General features: G+C 38.4%; 1 protein-coding gene across 2 annotated transcripts in view; it reads left to right on the top strand.

Annotated features, from left to right (window-relative positions):
- LOC106177180 (uncharacterized) overlaps nt 1–20997 on the top strand; it is a 51970-nt gene extending 30973 nt beyond the window's left edge. For both annotated transcript variants that reach the window (XM_086996484.1, XM_086996485.1), the window contains 25 exons: nt 483–600; nt 897–1033; nt 1733–1820; nt 3099–3272; nt 3668–3839; nt 4422–4596; nt 4986–5106; nt 5651–5785; nt 7756–8015; nt 8273–8441; nt 8850–9104; nt 9731–9960; nt 10413–10525; nt 10771–10970; nt 11146–11262; nt 11893–12012; nt 12384–12512; nt 12801–12923; nt 13442–13564; nt 13855–13958; nt 14464–14576; nt 14856–15049; nt 15493–15703; nt 17923–18983; nt 19436–20997. In XM_086996484.1, the coding sequence (XP_086852610.1) occupies nt 483–600; nt 897–1033; nt 1733–1820; nt 3099–3272; nt 3668–3839; nt 4422–4596; nt 4986–5106; nt 5651–5785; nt 7756–8015; nt 8273–8441; nt 8850–9104; nt 9731–9960; nt 10413–10525; nt 10771–10970; nt 11146–11262; nt 11893–12012; nt 12384–12512; nt 12801–12923; nt 13442–13564; nt 13855–13958; nt 14464–14576; nt 14856–15049; nt 15493–15703; nt 17923–18983; nt 19436–19749 (4956 nt within the window). In that variant the 3' untranslated portion in view covers nt 19750–20997. The remainder of the gene's footprint in view (nt 1–482; nt 601–896; nt 1034–1732; nt 1821–3098; nt 3273–3667; nt 3840–4421; nt 4597–4985; nt 5107–5650; nt 5786–7755; nt 8016–8272; nt 8442–8849; nt 9105–9730; nt 9961–10412; nt 10526–10770; nt 10971–11145; nt 11263–11892; nt 12013–12383; nt 12513–12800; nt 12924–13441; nt 13565–13854; nt 13959–14463; nt 14577–14855; nt 15050–15492; nt 15704–17922; nt 18984–19435) is intronic.
- Nucleotides 20998–21297: the final 300 nt, after the last annotated feature.

Below are 21297 nucleotides of genomic sequence, written 5' to 3'. Positions count from 1 at the left end.
GCTCAACTCGTTGTGAATGCGATCTTACATTACCCGGTAGGCAGTGTTCAAACTTTTGCATCTCAAATGGCGGGTGTTCCATTACTTCTTTGTACTGTATATATATATTGCTATATGTTTTCTTTTTCACACTACTTAAATCGCCTTGCATTATGTTTTGCAGTACTCTCTTGAACGCTTTCAAAGTGCCTTGTTTTCAAAGTGTGATCATGTAACAAAACGGTCAAGACTTTGTGTTTCGGTGACCTCTTGGCCATATTCGAACCGAAGCTGGTGTAATAATAATAATAATAATAATAATAATAATAATGAAAAGTATAATGTGAACTGATCTTCAGTTTCTAAGTACCGATTCAAACCGTGCTCCATTCTCCGCCTCTAATTATTTGGAGTTATTAAACCCCCCTTTTAAAATGCGCTTCCACCGACACTGTAAACAAAGTGTTTTGGAGAGTTTTTTCAGAAATTTCTATCTATTTTAGATGGTGTATTATCAAGTGTATGAGATGAATGACGGGAAGGCTGCAACAGAAGCCATCATTGCTCGAGCTACTGCCGATGCCAACCTTTTCACTCAAACCCATAATCATGCGGCTGCAGGTAATTTAATTTATAAATAAGTAAAATGATTTTTCAATTGATTTTTGATAGTCGTTGAAATATAGAAACTAGGTCAAGTGTATATGTCTTAGTAAGTACTGCACATTCTTTTTCGCCGAAGTCTCTCTCTCTCGCTATCTCAGTTGCTAATTTTGTTGCTTTTCCTTATCTAAATTTGTTTGCATTAATAGTACCGTATTCCTTCCAACCCCAAGTTTGCAAAAAGTTAATGAATTAAATTTACATAATATTAATCAGTTAACGTAATTTACACTTGATCGTTTTCCTTGTTCCAGAATTCACCCCCTCCTGGGTAATGGTGGTCACGTGGACCAACCTCCCGCCTTACATCAGTGCCTGTTCCTTGCGGCGCAGATGGCGGTATTATTCATGGTATAACCCTTGCAGCGTCTCCAGACTACGGCATGTGCCAGTAAGAAAAAGGAAAACAGTTCACTTGTGACGCCTTTACTAAAGACCCTGCACCCCCAGTACCAGTATAGTACGTAACCCTTCAGACAGTTTTATTGCGATCTCTAACCATTTCCACTTGCGCGCCTTTACCAAGTTATCACAGAGATGGGTGTGGAAGCATTTGGATAAGATTGGTGCCTTATGGTTAGGTTATCGTAATAACACGGCATGCTGAGGTATAACGTACAACTGGACCGAAAATGTGCCCTAAGATCATATGCTGCTGTCATATTTAGAATTTTGTTTTCATAGAGTCTTTTACTCCACATCTTTTGCAAAACAAAAATTTAAAAATGCAATACGCAGTTGTCATTTCGCGCATATCAAACGTCTGGTGACAATCGTAATAGCAGAAGTCCCTGTATCTCTGGAAAATAATATAGATCTTATGAAAGTTTTGTGATTGTGATTTTCTTTGTAAGCAGCTGATTATTATAATCAAATAATATTTTATTTTGTGCAAGTAGAATTATCCTCACTTAGAGCATTCATACAACTTATCTTATAGCGCAGAAGTATCAGGGGACACACTGGTAAAAAGAAAATAAAGAAAGTGTGTAGATAAATGTTAATAGTTATAATCACCCTAATCCATCGGTTGGCACTTAATAATCAACAATCTGTTGACATTTTTTCACCGAAGATATTTTCTCTCCAGGTGAATAACTTCCAAGCCGTCCTGATGACTGATGGCCAGTTTTCCTTCGTCAAGTTCATATATCAAGACATAAACTGGTTTTACGAACGTGAGTATGAAACGCATTCCCATCAAAGTTGGAGAATCTTTTATTTGTTTGTGGCTGAAATATGAGCTGACCAATAACTACTAGTAAGCTTGGTCAAGCATTTATGACTTTGTTACTTATACATTGTAGGCCTACCTTTAAGCATTTTCTACCTTTGCAAATATGATATTGCAATACATGTTTAAATAGAATATAAGTATGTAGATATTATCCGAACTCCGTTGCACATGTGCAGGGGTAATCCGCCATTTTGATTTCAAATCATGCCCTGTGTGAAATAGAGTAGACACTACACGTATTATATATCCAGAAGCCTACGGTTGTACGATTAGGCGCGGGGCAAAGGATTTCCTGGGACTTTTTAAACATGCATGACTTTGCTCACTTCATGACTATAGAGCTTAGCAAACATACGATATTCTTTTTTAAGACAATTAATAACATTTAAAGGCAGTTAACATCCTCAAAGTTAAATAATAGTTTCTTAAAACAAATTAAGACATCAACTCAATAAAGGGTACGGAAGGTGATATGATTGTACCGGAAGTGACGTCGAATGGAGTGAGACTTGTAGCTGTCTGGTCATTTTTAGCTGGAAGTACAAGGGAGTGGAGCCGTGAGAGCGAACTTGAAGAGGCTTTTCTGACGGCATGGTTTGGTTATATTGTATCAAGTCAACTTTTTGCAACAAAAACCAACCAGATGCCAGCATATAGTTTTAAGTATTATAACTAAGAGAATTACCAAAAGGCATTGCTAAATTTTACCTGAAAATGATGTTTGAATGGATTTTTCTGCTAGCATTCTATGCTGTATGTCAATGGGACAGAAAAGTACGTTACGAAAGTAGGTTAAATTTTTGACCAAAACTTTAAAGAAAGGAGCAGTCTTAAGCTCTTTTACGGCTGATCGAGTGATCTATTCAATTTATCCCTTCGCATGTCAAACTTATTCGAGTCGTATATAAGAAACTAGTAGAAGTGGACTATATGTGTTACTGGGAATCCGCACTCCACCGATGCTCGGTTCGTATGTACCTTTAAAGGGGCAAAACTATGCTTATTTTCAGTCTAATTGCCCGACAGCTAGAAAAAAATAAACGCCATGGTGAAAAAACCATGTGCAATTTTTGCAGGTATGAAATATGTCTCCTTCGGTACCCTTTATTATTTCCACTCCATTATCACTATATTTATAACGGTTAAACTCTGCGCATTCTTAGTGTGACATCTTTTTATTTTGACTGACCAATTCATGAGAGATTTATCATCCTTGCAGATTACTCTAAGGATACCTTCGAAAAATATGTCCCCTCATCCAAACGGAAAGGGATGCCAGTAGCGGGGTACAGCGCGGGGGACGGAAATGATTTCCGCCAGAACACTTACTACAATATGCCAGCTTCCGGGAAAAGTGTCATGGCGGACTTGGATACAGTTGTGGGAAATACTGGTATAAAAGATAACTTGATCCAAAAACTAGAAAAAGAAAGAATATAAAGATGACAAGTACTTAAATGAATCAGCCACCTACAATTATTTCGCCAACAATTTTAAATGACGTTCTTTTTCTCCCTTTGTTTACCCGCTTTGTGAAATGACAGAAGTTAGATTAAATATTGTTTCAGAGCGGATTATCTGACCAAAAGGGCATTCATTTTGTACCCCTAGCCCCCTTGCCTACAAGCCTGTCCCTCTAAAATTTATATGGACTTTCGAACAACGAATGTTGACACGCTTTTAATAACTTCTTATTCAGAACTTAGGTTTATCATACTGTTGCATATTATTTTACTCATTGTCAGACAGAAAGTGACGTTAAATACTGAGGGATATATTTTTCTGAAGGTGAGGCAGGTACCTGGATGTTTCGCCTGGAGGAAAACAGTGGTGATGGATCTGCTGCTCTGCAATGCTATCAGTGGGCGAAGAAAGAGTTTGCACACTATCCCAGGAATTTCAGTGAGTTTAATTTGGACCCGTGCCCATGCAACTGGTGGCAAGCTAGAAGGGATTCACGGTAGGAACAAAAAACATGGGTGGTGCCCTATAATGATAATAAACTAAGCCAAGTACGCCCTGGGTCTTTAAAAGGGAGTCTTATTGCATTGTACAGTGCACGATAAAGATTGTCACTTATTCACCATCAAAAAATCTCGAAAGACCATTAAAGTACTGGAACAAATCTATCTGTTTGCCTTTGAACTGAACAGATTCTTAAAGTGTTTGAATGGTTTCAGAGGATTTCAGTTGCAATCTAGTACATTAAAAAATACTTGCATTTTCCCTTCTTGACAAGCGAAGTTGTGGTGAATTTGTGGTGCCGGTTTATCAGAAAAATCTTTAAATTGAGGAATTATTTCACCTCAGGCTTGAGAAAAAGGCACATGTTCTTTTCCACCATCAGTTATCACTCATTCAGACAGCCATTAAAATCCTGTCATCAGAGATTTAGAAAACGCTGAATTCGCGAATCTCACGTCATATCTCACTTTGCTGCTTTCTTCAAATGGACCTATATATACTGAGAACGTGCGTATATAGTAGGGTGTGTGTGTGAGGGGTAATTTTACTACTTGTCAAATGTTGATTTTGTCCCCAGATTTAGTTCCATGTCGAAAAAGCGTGAACATTATGCTGGCAAAGAATGCTACCGATCTTCTTCCCTGAGCGCATATTTAAGGCGGAGTTGCTGTTACTCAAGATGGAGGCGTTCACCTAACTGGGATTCTCTCTTGGTTGGTATCCCACATGGAGGTCACGTAGAGAACATTACCGTGAGTATATATACCCCCTGTATGTGGTTTTAATGTAAGAAACGCATTTGTTACCAGTTCTTAAATACATTCAGTAAACGATGAGACTATTGGTGCTACAAGTAACACACAAACTCTTATTATACACAGTGTGGGTTTGAACAGCATGGGTTATTATTCTTAAAAAAAACTAGGAAATCTTATTGATAAGTGCCCGATTTTTTTGTTAACTGTTCACAAGTTTTCTTTAACAATTGCTAATGCCGGCTTTTTGCCTCGTTTTGGATATATCCCTCTCCCTTGTTTGTAGAACATTTAGATAACTTTAAATAATTTAGACTATAAAGATTGTTACAGTAACTTGCTTAATACAAGTATCCCACTGCACCTCTTTTTTTCAATTTTTACAGAGACTAGATTCAGAGGAATACGGGTATCAGAAATGCTGCGTAGAGAGCACCAACATGTGTCAACTTTTTTACAATCTTTTACCATCCAACGACTGTGAGGGATACAGGCCGCCACGATGGCGTGAGGGTCTTTCTGATATCGTTTCATCAAGACGTGGTCCATTTTCAAGCTCAATTTTCCATTATCCCCTACCTACCAATACTTCAAAACTAAAGCTCTTCTTCCTTCCTCTTTCCCGACAAACCGATAAAGGAATCTCTGTCTTCCTATGTTTCCTTTTGACATTGAATAGATAGGCCTATGTTAAAGATTACTGGAAGAACATTAAGCATTTTGAAACTTTCATACCCATTTGCAAATAGCATACAAAGCTCCCAGCTTTTTCCCTCGAGCCAACATATAGCTGACATAGGAATGCATTGTTGGTGTCGGTTAAGGCACAGGTTTCAGTGACCATAACATGTACATGCGAAAGGACTTGAAATTATTTCCGTCTCTGTTCAGTTTATTTTTTACACTCACGTTCACTCTGAAGAAATTAATGCACCTTACGGGGAGAAGACGGGGTCAAAAACTGAGAAAGTAAAAGCAATATTGTCATATTGTGGTCATACGTTTTTGTTGTGTCACAATTTCTTTCTGATCGTAACATCATATATTTCAGGAAACACTGTAGGAGACCCTCATCTCGTTACTTTGGACGGACTAAACTACACCTTTAACGGCTTGGGAGAGTTTACATTACTGGACGTCGATAGTGGGGAGATGCAAGTTCAGGCACGGACGAGAAAGGTGTCAGGTACATGGTTAAAGTCATAATAACTCTTCATTTTGGCCAAAAATTGGATTTTCCTGGAGTAAACGGCAATTTTCCCGTACTTACCAATGGTCAGCGACCCCATTCCTGCATTCAAAGTTAATCCAGGGTTTTTTTCCTAAACGTACGGTTTTTTGTTAAAATCTCTTAAGAGATTTTAACTGACGGAGCTCTCTCTGACATCGCCTAGTCACTGTTGACCTACTTAAAACCGCGGGAAAAGCAGACAACAACAACACTATATAAGATTCATGTGATATATTCGTCTTTTTGTTAAAAATACATTAATATCCACAATGTGTTCCATTCTGGGCTTTTCGTTATCCGACGCACTGTACAAAAACTCGCAACTTACGTCTGCGTCTGCATTAATGCGTTTGGCGCCATATGTTATTTTGGTCTCGAATGAACGCGAGAATCCGCGCGACACCATTACGTCATTAGCATCGTAAGCCCTATTGACGAGCACAGATTTTAGTTTTACTACAATAACGACCGTTTTAGTGGTAAAATACAATAGAATATATTTCCATGCGTTGTTTACAATGTATTTCATGCGGAATTTTGAATCTCAAAGGAAGAGTTATTATTGCTTTAACTTTGTAAGACGTGCGACATAGGCCAATTGCTAATTACCACGTACTAAATTTGCAGCTCTGAGATATACACCATTGGTAAAAAAGTTGTTCTATGTCCAATTCGATGTGCCTCTTTTTACAGTTGATAACCTTACAGTAGAAACTGTTAAAAACAATGCTTTGTATTCCAAATATCACATCAAACATGGTAAGTGGTACAGAAAATGCAAAAAAGTAAGTTGTAGATATCCATCTTTTATACCGTTGCTTCAAACTTATGTATTATATTCCCTAAAATCTGACGCTTCGCTGTGATTTTTAAAGGTCACGTGTCCAGAAGGGTGTTTATCTACCGCGTATTGCATTTATCTCCTATAGGAAACTCGACATACCTTCAACAAGGGTATATATTCTTTTTTATGGGATATTGTCCCAATTTTCTAATAAAGCCTGACGGTGTTTGACCAGGTTTTTAGGGTGTTAGTTTTCCCCTGCATTGCACACTCCGATTCATGACACAGGTGCTTAGTAGGGTTAATGTCAGGCCTCAAAGATGATTGCTCCATCCTCAGAATATTGTATTTGTGCAACAAAGTACTCAGCAGACGAGAACTATGAACAAGTGTACTGACACGATGAGGACTTGCGTTTTCCCCGAAGTCACCTCTTGCATATGGAATGAGATTTCAGCTGAGAATCCATGATACGTTCAGTGACCCCAGAGGTACCTGGACCTGGTCAGCCATCACTGGAATCAAGATGGTTTTGAAGAACCATTGTATTTCTTGAAGATTCTCATCAATGTCCAAATGAGGGTCCGTAGAATACCTCTCGGAAGGGTGTGTGCATGATAATATCGCCTGAGTAGTCTGATCAGTCCACGTGTGGAGAGAATTCCAAGCCCATCGTTTAAATATGTATGCTTTCTGAGAGAGAACTTGAACGGGGCATTTTGTAACAGTTTCGACAATTACATGTCTGTCACTCCTGTCGAAGGAGGGGACGTAAGGTTTACGGCCTAAATGGTTGTCCAGAACGCATGATGCCACACAGTAGCTTTTAGATTACACTGACTTGGTCACATGTTAGCGTAGTTGTGTCAGATAGCTCTGAGCGCCATATACAGGTATTGCTGCAGCTTGGGTTGTATTCTCCCCAGGGAGATGAGAAAATTAGAATTGAAAAACGATCCATAATACCCAGGCATATATAACACATTGTGTTTGATGAAATATATATATATATATATATATATATATATATATATATATATATATATATGCACATGCATCTGTACATAAAGCATGCATTGGGAAGAATAAATAGATAATAAGTCAAAGTTACCTCTAGTGATTCCCATTGCATCCATTTCAGATACGTCCAAGGCCACTATTTTCACCAGTGTTGCAATACAGCTTGTCGAACAGAGCCTCATTCAGGTTAACCTAAAAAATGGGACTGAAGAAGAGCTGGAGGTTTTTATTTACTGCACTATGATTGACACTGGAAACTTTACCAACGATACCAGCACGCATTCCTCGCTGTCTGGCACGGTGCTGCTCTCACGTCCAGAGAATAATTCGTTCCAAGTGACGCATGAAAACGGAATAACCGTATCTGCGAAAGCTCTTAAGGTATCGATAGAATGCTAACAGTATTGTCGAACCTGTATTGGTACACTGGTTAAACACATTTCCACAATGTGTTCCTGCGGTTGATCATAATTTCATCATATCTGTTTCCTTTTAATTAGATCTCCTGTTTTCTGGGAAGGATTTCACAGGAAAATGGAAATCCATTATGATAGTAGTTAAAAAAACATATGAATTGTGCAGGGGTTCATCAGTTATGGCGCGGTAAACATTCAATTTATTAATGCATTTACCTTTAGGGTGCATTATCGATAACTTTGGAAGTTCCTGAAACCTTTGAAAATCGCACCAAGGGCCTGATGGGAGTGTTTAACAACGACAAAAGTGATGACCTCACGCCTAGGAACGGTGCACCAATACCTGAGACGTCATCAGAAGCTGATATATACCACCAGTTTGGAATGACGTGTAAGTAGGTGGTATTGAAGTGTACTGATATAAATACGCCATTCTTTTGTATTTTTCGTTTGGAATATTAAGAAAAATGAAGACCGCCATATTGCATCATTGTGTAGACATTCATCATCAAATTGAAAATAGGGAAGATTTTTCACGCAAAGGCTAAGGATGTACCAAAGGAAAGATTTGCTTTCTAAAAATGCGTTGCATATTGGTAGACAGGTCTTGATATAACAAACACTTATTTTAGACTATTTGAAAACACACACACACACTGCAATATCATATAATTGAAATTCACTGTTTGAAAGTAAAGGATTACAATATGATCGACGTGCTCTACATCTCTTGCGAATAATAAACTGTTTGTGTTCAGTTCGGTTGTTATTCATTGTCCATAAGATGAATTTTTCTCAGGGATGGTCACGAACGAAACGACCATATTCTGCTACCAGGCTGGCGAGAGCTACGAGATCTACAACTTCCCGAACTTCACACCCATGTTCACTGACAACATTACATTCGCAAACGCTACACTGCAAGCGGCAGCTGAAGCCCTCTGTGGATCTGATTTGTCATGCCTCTTTGATACAGCCCAAACAGGGGACCTAAGTTTTGGGGCAGTAACTCTCAGCGAAAAAATCGCCAGTGACAAAGCTATATTAGATTTAGGTGAGATAATATCATATCATTAAATAATACTAGATTAATATATTGACGTTTCAGGGGCTGATTGATGCCGTCTTCTGGGTCTTCCGGGAAGACGGTCAGATTTTCAAGTTTACATTGACGGGTATCCATTTTTTAATTCTTTTTTGTGGAAGAGGATAAATGAACAAAGATAGTTTGGAACACTGTCAGAAAATATTTCTGGTTCCGCCTCTGCGTTTTACAAAACGTATGGGCAGTTAACAATGTTATAGGAAGTTTTACGCGAGACGACACCTAGGACACCTGGTGTTGTCAGTAGAAACACAGCTGTGCTGCTCGGAAGAGAGCTTTCTGTTAATTTTTCGGAATTTGAATAGGATTATGTGAGTGTCTGTTCAATGATTATTATGCTGCTTACAAAGCCATGGTCATCTTATTAAACCACAGGTTGAATTCCGTAAGTAGGAGTTACGAAACTTCTCTAATATCCATTCAACCTCGTGCGCAAGTACAAAACATATGAAACTCTTCCAGGTAATTATGACACCTACTTTTCTTATTAACTGCCTAAGATCTCATTTCCGCAAAGAACACGTAGTATTCGAAAAACGTGTCTTCACAAGGTCAGCATTATCTTTTTCATGTAGAGAATTTCCCTCCAAAAATCACCGGACCCAGATCGCACCAGGTCCATCGTGGTGTTTTTACCACTATAGCAACCAACGTGTCAGACGCAAACGGTGACGTCATCACATGTCTGCTCGAGACGAATGGTTCCACTTCTGGTAACCTTTCAAAGGTTTCTGGTGATGAGTGTCACGTTGGCATTCTCATCAATTCCTTCTCCGAGGAGTTAAATTTGATGTTGATAGCAAAGGTATGTAGTACGTGATGTGGACTGCGTTCGAAAGGGCAAAGTGATGTCCTTTGCTACAGTAAATAATTTGAAAGGTGTCATTTTTCACTATACTTTAAAGAAATTCAAACATACCATGTACGTATGTAGCTAAACTTAATACACCTCCTTATTCTGATAAATTTTGCTTGTTATTTGTTTCTAAGTTTAAAAATCAATGGATAATTAAAATTTACAAATAGAGAGACAATAGGCAAACATATCAGCACTTACGAGTTCATTTTGGGAGCGTTCATTTTTTTTAATAATCGTATTTATAGATAAGGTACTCTGGACGTTACCTCCTTAAAAGTGCAGTGCATGTACGAAGTTCACAAAGGATATTTATATCAAGTAAATTCCTAACAAAATAACTTATTTGCTCGACACTATTGACTCTTTGCATGAAATGCTGCACATCTGTTATCCCTTAGGACACCAATGACGCCCGGAGCACCTACCAGCCTGTGATAGAATACTGTCCTTGTGAAAATGGTGGCACATGTGCAGCACTCACAGCTACTGAACTGGAAGAAACATCTTCATAGTAAGTTTAGACAACAAAGATGTCATCAAAAAGCATCTACCTGGTATGCCAAATTCATCTTCCAGTTCTTGTAATTAAATTTAAAATGTATATGTAATATGTGCATGTATTTGTGTCGATCAGGACAAAAAGGTGCCGACGTCTCGTTGTCCACTTATGTTATAAAATTTGGTCGTCCAGTTACTTCATATACTCTATTAACGCCAATGATTTTCCTTATTAACCCATGGCATATGTTTCAACAGCTTTATCGTCTTGGAATGCACTTGTCCAGACAGTTACACGGGGACGTACTGCGAAAGTGAGATGGACGCATGCGCAGAGAACACAGAGCCCTGTTATCCCGGGGTTCGTTGTCAAAATGACCCCCCACCACGCAATATAACTGGGTACACGTGTGGACCTTGTCCTGAAGGTTATTTAGGGGACGGGATTACATGCGACGGTAATTACATAAACTACCGGTGACACACCGGTAGTTATCAATTAATATTTTAATTAATGAACAGAGCAACGTAGTGCCGAATGAATCAGCATTAAAAATTGGTTTAAACTCAATCAATAAACGAAATAATAACTTAATTTGTTTATTGCTTGGATTTATAATTTGATCTTTCCAGATTTAGACGAATGTGTCAATGGCAGTGAATGTGACCATATCTGCATCAACATTCCGGGATCATACGCTTGCTCTTGTGACACGGGCTATCAGTTGGTCGATGAGGGGCGCTGTGACGGTAAGATACACATGAAGATATATATATATATGTACTTTTGTTTTCTGGTTTGAAAGTTTGTAACATATCCAAATGAAAAAGTGTGGTTCTGTAAAAGAGCAGTAAACGCCTGTGGTAGTAAGGGGGCCCTGGCCATGCTGAGCACATGGAATTTACTGTTTCAGTTTACTATGTGACGTACCCGGGCAGTCGATGGATAGGAAGCCATAAAACGCAGATAGTCGGAATGCTTTTTAAAATCTGAAAATCCAAAGCAGTATCTCATGTTTGTCGTTTTGACATATGACACCTTTATTTGTACTACAGTTGTTTTTAATTGCACTTAACCGGAGAAAAACACGCAAGTTTAATGAAGTTTATTGTATATTAGATTTCACGAGCACTGTGCAGAATTCACGTTTTTAGCTTTAAATTAAGTTGTGTTTTTTATGAGTATTAATAGTTGATGTCCATAAGCCCAAGATTTAAGTGAAAAGGAAAACGAATATAGACGGCACCTTTTCCGCCAAAAGCACCCACCGTATTATTGTTCTTGATTTAGGCCCTGTTATTTTTATTTTAATTACATAATAAACGGCGTTGTTCTCCAGTGACCCTAGTTTTACACAATTTAAGATGACGATATTTCAGATGTAAATGAATGTGTCCCAGCCAGTGACTGCTCCCAGACCTGTATTAACACGGAGGGTTCCTACACCTGTGGGTGTGACACCGCCTTCTCCCTCCAGGCTGACGGCAAAACATGTGCTCGTAAGTATAGCGTTTGTTTGACACTACCGGTACATTTGATTTAAAAAAAGAGTTACTCATAAATACTATTAGCGCAAATCGTGGTAGTTGCACATTGTCAATGAAAACGAACATGATCAATCTCCAGTCTAAAATTAATTTGAAATGTTGCTTGGATGTGACGCTGTATTGGTCCTCCAACCTGACGGTAAAACGTTTTCGTATACAGCGTTAAATTGTTTGTTGGTCTCGGTTGGTATTGGAAAAATATATATCATTTTTGATTTAATGTTGATGGTTGTACAGTTTATTAAACAAAACTAAGATAAGCAATCAGAGTAATATCATAAGTTTTAAAATTTCTCAACATTCTAGATATTATTCTATTCCAGCGACCAGGGTTTGTACCAGTAATATCGGCTGTGATCCGGTGAATGGCTGGTGTTACGTAGATTCAGCCGGAACCAATAGGTGCAGTTGTAAGAAAGGCTACACTCTTACTGGAGAAACCCAGTGTAACGGTGAGTAACAGCTACCTAGCATTCGCGCATGCGCGTCCTCATGTTGTGGCACTCACAGACAGTGTCAAGGCACCATTGGCATCGCAAGAGGTTGCGCAGCGGTTATCAAATAGTCTAAGCTCTTTTGAAAATGGATGAGTGTTGAAGGCAGAACAGACTAAAACCAGTATCGTAAGCAACATTTCACGGCAACCTTAAATATTTATAGACACCTTATTTTGTCACATGTCTTATTTCCTTGAATCACATAAATGACATCAACGCGATTGTGTCTCTTGTCATTACCAGACGAGGACGAATGTTCTACTGGAGCGAACAAATGTAACCAGCAGTGTGTGAATACTATGGGCTCCTACAACTGTTATTGTAATGGAGGCTACACCATGTCAGCTGATGGCTACACCTGCAAAGGTAGGTTGATTTATATATGTAAAATTGTCACCTTAAACAGCATGTGTTAATTTAAAGACGAATGATTTTATTTATTTATTGAGTATGGCTGGTACCAAACAAATAAACAAACAGAATTATAGACAGACAAACAGAGGTGAAGACATAACTCCTTTCAAAGGTTGACATAATCTGTACTTAATAAACCAATTTTGTTTTGCCAATGCGGAACTATTCCTTTTGTGCACGAACATAAATATATGATAGAAAATATTGTAACTTGTTTCACATTGTGCTCATGAGTTTCATAAAAACATACTATCATTTTCTGATGACTCCCCCACCCCAATCGCCCATCACATAAAAAATGTATAGCACCGGAACATTATCATGTATTTTGTTTCTGGGGTATGTTATACACGTTATATATATATATATATATATATATATATATATATATATATATATATATATATATATATAAATTTTTTTTTTCAATCTATACTGTTCTATTGAATTAATATGTTTCCACATTCTAGACATAGATGAATGTAACCAGTTAGCCTCGGTGTGTAACTCTACGCAACTGTGTATTAACAGTCCTGGTGGATATAGCTGTACCTGTCCTACAGGCACCGTGGATATTGGGGGCGAGTGTAGACGTAAGTATGTGTATTAACAGTCCTGGTGGATATAGCTGTACCTGTCCTACAGGCACATGGATATCGGTGGCCAGTGTAAACGTAAATATGTGTTTTAACAGTCCTGATGGATATAAAAATGATGGATATAACAGTCCTGATGGATATATATATAAAATTAATTGTACAAAATTTGTACAATGTAAAATTTTGAAGCATGCAACAGTTTGTTAAAATTTACAGTTACTATTTTCCTAGATAACTTATGAATGCATACAGCGGTGGGATTTTTTTTCATTTAATCTATTTAGAATTGGCTGATGACGTCATGCCGGTCGCTGCGGAGACCAGGACTCCAAGCACAGCCGAGAGAGAGAACGCTGTTAAAATGTCCGCTGAGATGGATATATCTCACGTAGGTTTATGAAGCCGTTGTCTTAATTCATTACTTTGTTTGTTTTGTGTATGTAAAGCTCTATCGACATTATTTTTGTTATTCTGACCGTAGTGGCTATTGTTTTATTTCTCCATCTCTCAGCAACACCCCAGAACAGATTTCTTCTGCTTCTACATGTTAGAACTGATGGTTACATCCTGGCCTCAGCTTTGACACTTCATTCATGAGAGATTTAATGAGTAAATTTGTAGGAATCTGGAATCCCCACTTGTGGTAGAAGCTGGCCGCTTTGGAGGTCGTTCAAAATTATAAAATGGAATTCAGATATGGTGTTTTGGAATTTTTATTTTCTCGTCATTTTTGTTAAGATTACTATGGGGAAATTGTTGAAGTTTCCAGGGAAGTTAGTATTTCTTTTTTGCTAATAATAATAAGTTCCACTATTCGTGCATTTTTACTTATTTGGAAGAGTAATGCCATCTATCCAGTGCTGGACTTAAATATGATTCTTTCTCTTTGACAGTATACGGTTGCCGTGGATACGGCCGTTACTACAACGATAGCTTCCGCGGCAACTACCTACTGCGCTGGCGGGAACTGTACTTTGATACCAGGAATAACAACAACGCGAAGAAAGTAATTATATTCATATGCATATAATACACTTAAAGTCAGAAGATAAAAATGCAATTTAAACTTTAAATTATTGATTTGCATTAAGAAGAGGGTATATTAATAAAAATAATCATTATTGTACTGAATTACTGAATGGTGTATTTGTAAAACAGTGAAACACCCGTAATCTTATCAAAATAATTGTTTATTTTAGAATTATATAGTCTTTCACCACAGGTAAGATTACAAAGAGTAAGCCAAAAATCAACAAGTAAAGGCATGACGCGTATTGTTTTTTAGGAGATCCACCTTCACCCCAACCTTTAGCTACAACTTCGTTCTGCGCGTGCCTGGTTACCCAGCGCAATCTAGCGATGACCCCACCTCCATAGATCTGGCCTATTACGTGCTCACAGAAACCGGGGACATACTGCCTGTCGCAGATTTGGTTGCCGCCATGCAGGACGCACAGACAGACCTTCAGATCGCTCTAGGTAAGGTACAATGTACTTGTTTTACCTTATGCTCGGAACTGTGCTTTTGTTTTGTTTTATTTCGGTTGCAAACCAAAGCACGAACTAATTTTTTGTGCGTTTTATTAATTTGTTCTTGTAATTGGTGATATATATAAAACTGTTATTTTCTTAATGTTCCAAAGGAACTTATTTGATAAATAAATGATGCGTTTTCATTGACTGTCAGTATATATAAATTTACACCAGAAGTGATGAGGCAAGACAGATATGCAAATATCACGCACAATGAAGGTTACTCTCATGGTGGCAGATAGTTATCATTGTATGTTTTTAAAAATAGCTAATATTCCATAGTTGACATGCATAGTCCTGGTCGGCTATCTGGATTTTTATAGTCCAAGCCTAATATATGTTTCTTCGCAAAGCAACCCCATGGTCATCAATTGTCACTTTAATCCTAGGCAATGTTGATATAACGCAGCTTGGGTTCCTGGTGGCATCCGTCACTTCAAACGCCACAAACGCCACCACGCTACCAGTTAACGCCACGACGCCAGCTGAGGGCTTGATTTCGTATAGCGCGGAGACAACGTACTGGATATGGGGCGTGATTGGTGGAAGCGTGCTGCTGTTTATCATTATTGTCATAATAGTTACCGCTGTTTGTGTCAGGTAATTTGCTTTTCAAACTTTTATGCCGAGTAATAACAGGCATTCAGTTGCATATAAGTAGGTAGGGTAGGGTAAATATCTAATAAATACATTAACAGGTGCTTTCTTAGACAAAATCTGAAGCTCAACATACATGTATATATCTATTTTTTCTTTACGCCAATTAATGGGGTCGGTGAATTGAGAATTTTAAAAATGACAAACAAAACGGCCCATATGAACATGTTCATGAATGACAATCAGAGAAGATCTGCTCCAAATACGACAAGCGCCATCGGCCTCTCTATACCAACCACACTCAGGTCCACACACCAACCCTAGGGGAGCGCGTGCCGCCATTTACTATTCAATCATGGCAAGTCAAGTGTTATTTCTCGGCTTTAAACACCAGGAAAGCTCCAGGCCCTGACGGTATAACATCACGACTTTTAAAGGAATGCGCAGCCCAGCTTTCAGATGTGTTCGCGGAAATATTCAACTGGTCAATTGAAATGTGCAGAGTGCCTGAAATATGGAAGACAGCAATCATCATACCTGTGCCAAAAAGTAAAACTGTAGAGAATTTAAATGATCTCCGTCCTGTTGCTTTGACACCGGTGCCTATGAAGATATTCGAAAAACTTGTTCTGTCTTTTATTAAAACCTTAGTGCCAAATAGCTTTGATCCACTCCAATTTGCCTACCGCAGTAACAGAAGTGTAGACGATGCTCTTTCTATGTGTTTACACAAAGTTCTCGAACATCTTGATTGTAAAAATGCCTATGTTAGAATTTTATTTGTTGACTATAGCTCAGCATTTAATACTATTGTACCAAGCAAATTGTATTTTAAACTTTTGGATGATCTTAATTTTCCACCAGCACTCTGCGATTGGATTTTAGATTTTCTTTTAAACAGAAAACAGTCAGTAAAAGTCGGTTTTAACTTCTCGGACACTATAGTTTTAAACACTGGCACACCCCAGGGCTGCGTCTTATCACCTTGTTTATATACGTTATTCACCCACGACTGTGTGGCGAGGGAGGAAAATACATTTTTAATGAAGTTTGCCGATGACACAACTTTAGTCGGCTTGATACACCATAATGATGAGATGTCATACAGGCAGTCGGTTACAAGTTTAGTAAATTGGTGCACAGACAATGACTTGATATTAAATGTGAGCAAAACAAAAGAAATGATCATAGACTTCAGAAGAAATCAGATAAGTAAAAATCCCTTGGAAGTTAACGGTAAAGCGGTCGAACAGGTTTCTAATTATAAATTACTAGGGGTTCAGCTGAATAATAGGTTAACCTGGGGCGATAACATCACGAAGCTATTGAAAAAGGCACGTCAACGAATGTATTTCTTAAGGAAATTGAAAGCTTTTACCAGAAATGTGTTTATTTTAACGAACTTTTACAGGTGTGTTTTAGAGAGTATCTTAACTTATTCAGTAACTGTTTGGTATGGACGTGCAACTGTGGAGGAGAGGAACAAGTTGGAAAAGATCGTCGAAACTGCAGGGATTGTAATTGGAACAGATCTAACTCCCGTCCATACTATATATCTAGACAGGACTAAAAAGAAAACATTATCAATAATGACAGACAGTTCCCATCCAGCCCATACCCTTTTTAAATTTTTACCTAGCAATTCGAGACTCTTAGCTTTTAAGGGTAGTAAGCGATTTTTAAATAGCTTTTATCCTTCGGCAGTAACTATTTTTAACTCTAACATGTAATTTTAATTTTCATTTTTTTTTTTTTTTATATTTCAATGGCGCTACTACAGGGCAAAAGATTCCCGATTTTATACATTTGTATTTTATTGGCTTAATAAATTATTATTATTATTATTATATTATTATCAAAGGCACTCACACGGTACCACATGCCCTACATGAATTGTAATATCCTAAACACTTTCAGCTTTTGGTTGTTTAATTGTAAAAAGCAATAAAAATTGTTTTCTGAAGAGCTTACAAAGACTCTCTGTGTATGAGGCCAAAGCTTGTGAAAAATGCATGCTAACGATGATATTTTTGTACAGTTACTCTTTTCTTTGAAAATTTTCCTTTTTTCTAGACATATTTCCTGAAAAAAACCCATTCATAAATTATGCACATTTTCAGAAATAATTCATTTTGGTATGCTTTCTTGTTCTTCTTTCATTACCCTTAAAACTTGTATAAGAAAATGTATTTAGTTTTATATACTTTGGTTTATTTTTCCAGAACGCACAATGCACAAAAATATATGACTGTGGGCACAAGTTCTGAGCCACAAACAGATAACGGAATAAAGGCCACATACAGGAAAGCACCTTCATCCAGCCCCATGGTTAGGGATGCCACTGTCCTTGCAGCCCAAAAAATAAGACGACTGTCACATTCTAATACCATGTTCGAGAATGACATAAAAGAGGAAGTACCCCCGCCAAGCCGTACGCTGAGCAATACTACTGATCTCGCATCCCAGAAAATAAGACGGCTCTCACATCCTGATACCATGTTCGAGAATGACATAGAAGGGGAAGAACTCCCGTCGAGCCCTACGCTTAGCAGTGCTGCTGACCCTGCAGGCCACAAAGGCAGACTGCTGTCACACCCTACTGTCATAATGATCGAAAGTGATGGAAAGGGGGGATTAGCCCCACCGAGCCCAACGCTGAGCAATACGTCTGTCCCCGCAACCCAAAAGGGTCGACGGCTGTCACATCCTTTTACCATGTTTGAGAGTGACGTAAACGGGAGATTATCCCCACCTAGCCCTACGCTAAGCAATACTTCGGTCCCCGCAACCCAAAAAGGTCGACGGCTGTCACACTCTTTTACCATATTCGAGAGTAACGTCAACGGAGAATTATCCCCACCGAGTCCTACGCTGAGCAGTACTTCTGTCCCCGCAACGCAAAAAGGTCGACGGCTGTCACACCCTTTTGCCATGTTCGAGAGTGACCTAAACGTGGAAGTACTACCACCAAGCCCTACGTTAAGCAGTGCTAACGTTCCTGCAACCCACAACGCTAGACGGCTATCACACCCAAGCACCATCTTCGAGAGTGACGTAAACTGGAGAGAATCCGCGCCGAGCCCCATGGTTTGCGACTCCACCGCCCCTTCAAACCAGAAAGATAGATGGCCACACCCTAATATCCAGTTGATTTACAGTGACGAAGATAGCAAGAGTGATTCTGAAGACGAAATTTATCTTTTTGACGATAATAACGGTGATGGTGGAAGGGGGCAACGCGAGATTGGGCGAGATTGTGATGACAGGCAACACAGAGGTGCAGGTAGGTTTGTTTCACGTATATAAATATCTCGTTTTAATGGGTATTGGGACAAATTTTATCGCATCTATACCATACATACACGATGACAAAAGAATATCTAATCCAAATGTTTTTTCAGACACGACCTTCATGAATTCAAACAAAACCGCGGTGCTCGTATAATATATATATGGCAGTGTATTTTCAGTTTGACTACCTATATTGCCTACCTCAATATTTATGATAAAACATGATCGGGTCAGAGTAATAATTTCGGTTTGTGAAATGTGCTTCTGAATGGGTTGGCAGTAAAACTTCACAATGCGCGTGCAATCATTTGGCTTGCTTCTTACATGTAAGTGTTGATGATACTCTGCAGATGGCAAGGATTTGCTGCCACATGCACTGTGTGTAAAATGTGGACGTGCGTGCCACGATACAGGCATAAAAAAGTTATTTATTCCTTGTCTTAGGACCAAGGGGTCATGATGATTACCACCATGGCGGACACGACGCTCTGTATTATGATGATCACAGAGGCCACGGCGACCGGAGTGATGTAGATTATGACGACTTCCGAGATAAAGATAGATGGCGCAGTTCACCACGCGGATCTCATGATTTTACCCCTCCTCATGTCGCTAAAAAACGCAGCAAATATGGAAGATCCACGCAGGAGAACACAGGAGCTGTTGGGAGACAGGGAGCGCCACATGATTATGCCCGTGAACCGCCATTTCAGCCGCCATTTCAGCCACGTAAGGCTTGGGGAAACGAGACAAAATGAACATGGCATTTAGTTTTAAAAATGTCAATGATTTTAGGACCCACGTTCTTGGTTTCATGTAGTTATACTTCCAGCAGCTCATCATATGGTAAAAATGCGCAAGCACGCCGTGAGAACAGCGATCCGTTATTGTGAAATGAAGCCTGGCAAAAGGTTATCATCTTGATTGATATAGGTTGATAATATACGTTTTTGCATATCATTTGATAATACGGAAGATCAATGGATGGAGGATAGAGGAGAATAACTGACATTAAGGTCGATTTTACTGCTGTAATTATAAGCCACCGTTAGAGTTTGATCTAAGACAGTCTTACATGTAAATTAAAAAACGTGATATATAAATATGCTTATGGATTAATTGGTTAAATTGAAGAATTCCACTGTGCATGTATGTACAGTATTTTAAGCCAAAATGCCGTATAAATTGAAAAATATTTATTCAAGAAAATGTGATTTAAATAGCATTAGATCATGATTTTCATTGTGTGTGTTATTTTTTGTGATATTTTTTATATTACCTATGTATTGTAATTAAATGTAAAAGTAAAATAAGTAAACGCATGTACTATAGTTTTATATTGTTTATATTCCTGACAGCACAGGTCAATGTAAAAACAATATAGAATCCTACCATTCCTCAGTCCGTTGGATCCTACTGTAGTTTTTTAAGCAAAAAAAGGGAAAAACAAAGAAAAGACATGGACGACTTGGTCAAAACCCAGGTCGATTTTACATTTAAAAAATATGATACATTTATTTTTCTTCATATCGGCTGTTTGTTGTTGTTTTAACAAGTTAAAACTGGTCAAATTGCTCCTGTGCAATTTTCTTAAAGGAGGTAAGGAAGACAATACAAGACAAGAGACACTCCAATGCCGGTGGGAACATAAAACTTTTCGCCATTTCGCCTTAGCAAAAGAGAATTGCTCAATTTGAGGAAGTTTTATGATTTTTTGTGACGTTTTGTTTCTCTTTAACCCCCCTCCCTCCGCCTTTTTCATTACTTGGATCCACCAGTGCAGTGTAAAATTTTATGTTTCATAAGAATAGAATTAGGACAATTTTTTGCGGCAACTGGCCGTGTCATGTCTCAATTTACCCCTTGCTTCTGTTTGTACATAAACGCAGATCGCTTCCTTGTGGTTTGTTGCCTTTCAAATATCTGTATATATCAGACAAGAAAGGTAAGGCATTCATTAAACAAATCTATGTATTTCAAATGCAATTAAACTGTTCATTTTTATACTTGAGGTCTTCCTCTTTGCTTTATTTGACACTGCTATTTAGGCTACAGTAAAAAAAGTGTACGACTCACTATTTCTCTCTTTTTCTCCCCCCCCCCCACAAAAACACACTCTCAGTCGCTCTCACCATCCCTCCCTCTGTCTCTCTTTCTTCTCTCTCTCTTTCTCTCAGATAAACACGCGCCACCCAAGCGAGCAAGAACTCTCCGCCTCTCATACAGTGTGTACGCACACGCACTTTCAGTGACACACAGACTAATCTAAGTAACCCAAATTAAAAAAAAAACTACTCTTTTTGTAT

The sequence above is a fragment of the Lingula anatina genome, chromosome 10 (genome assembly GCF_051362555.1).
Source record: "Lingula anatina isolate TDL-2025a chromosome 10, LinAna3.0, whole genome shotgun sequence".
Lineage (NCBI taxonomy): Eukaryota > Metazoa > Brachiopoda > Lingulata > Lingulida > Lingulidae > Lingula > Lingula anatina.
The sequence above is the reverse complement of the archived record's forward strand: the minus strand, read 5'-3'. Positions and strand labels throughout refer to the sequence as shown.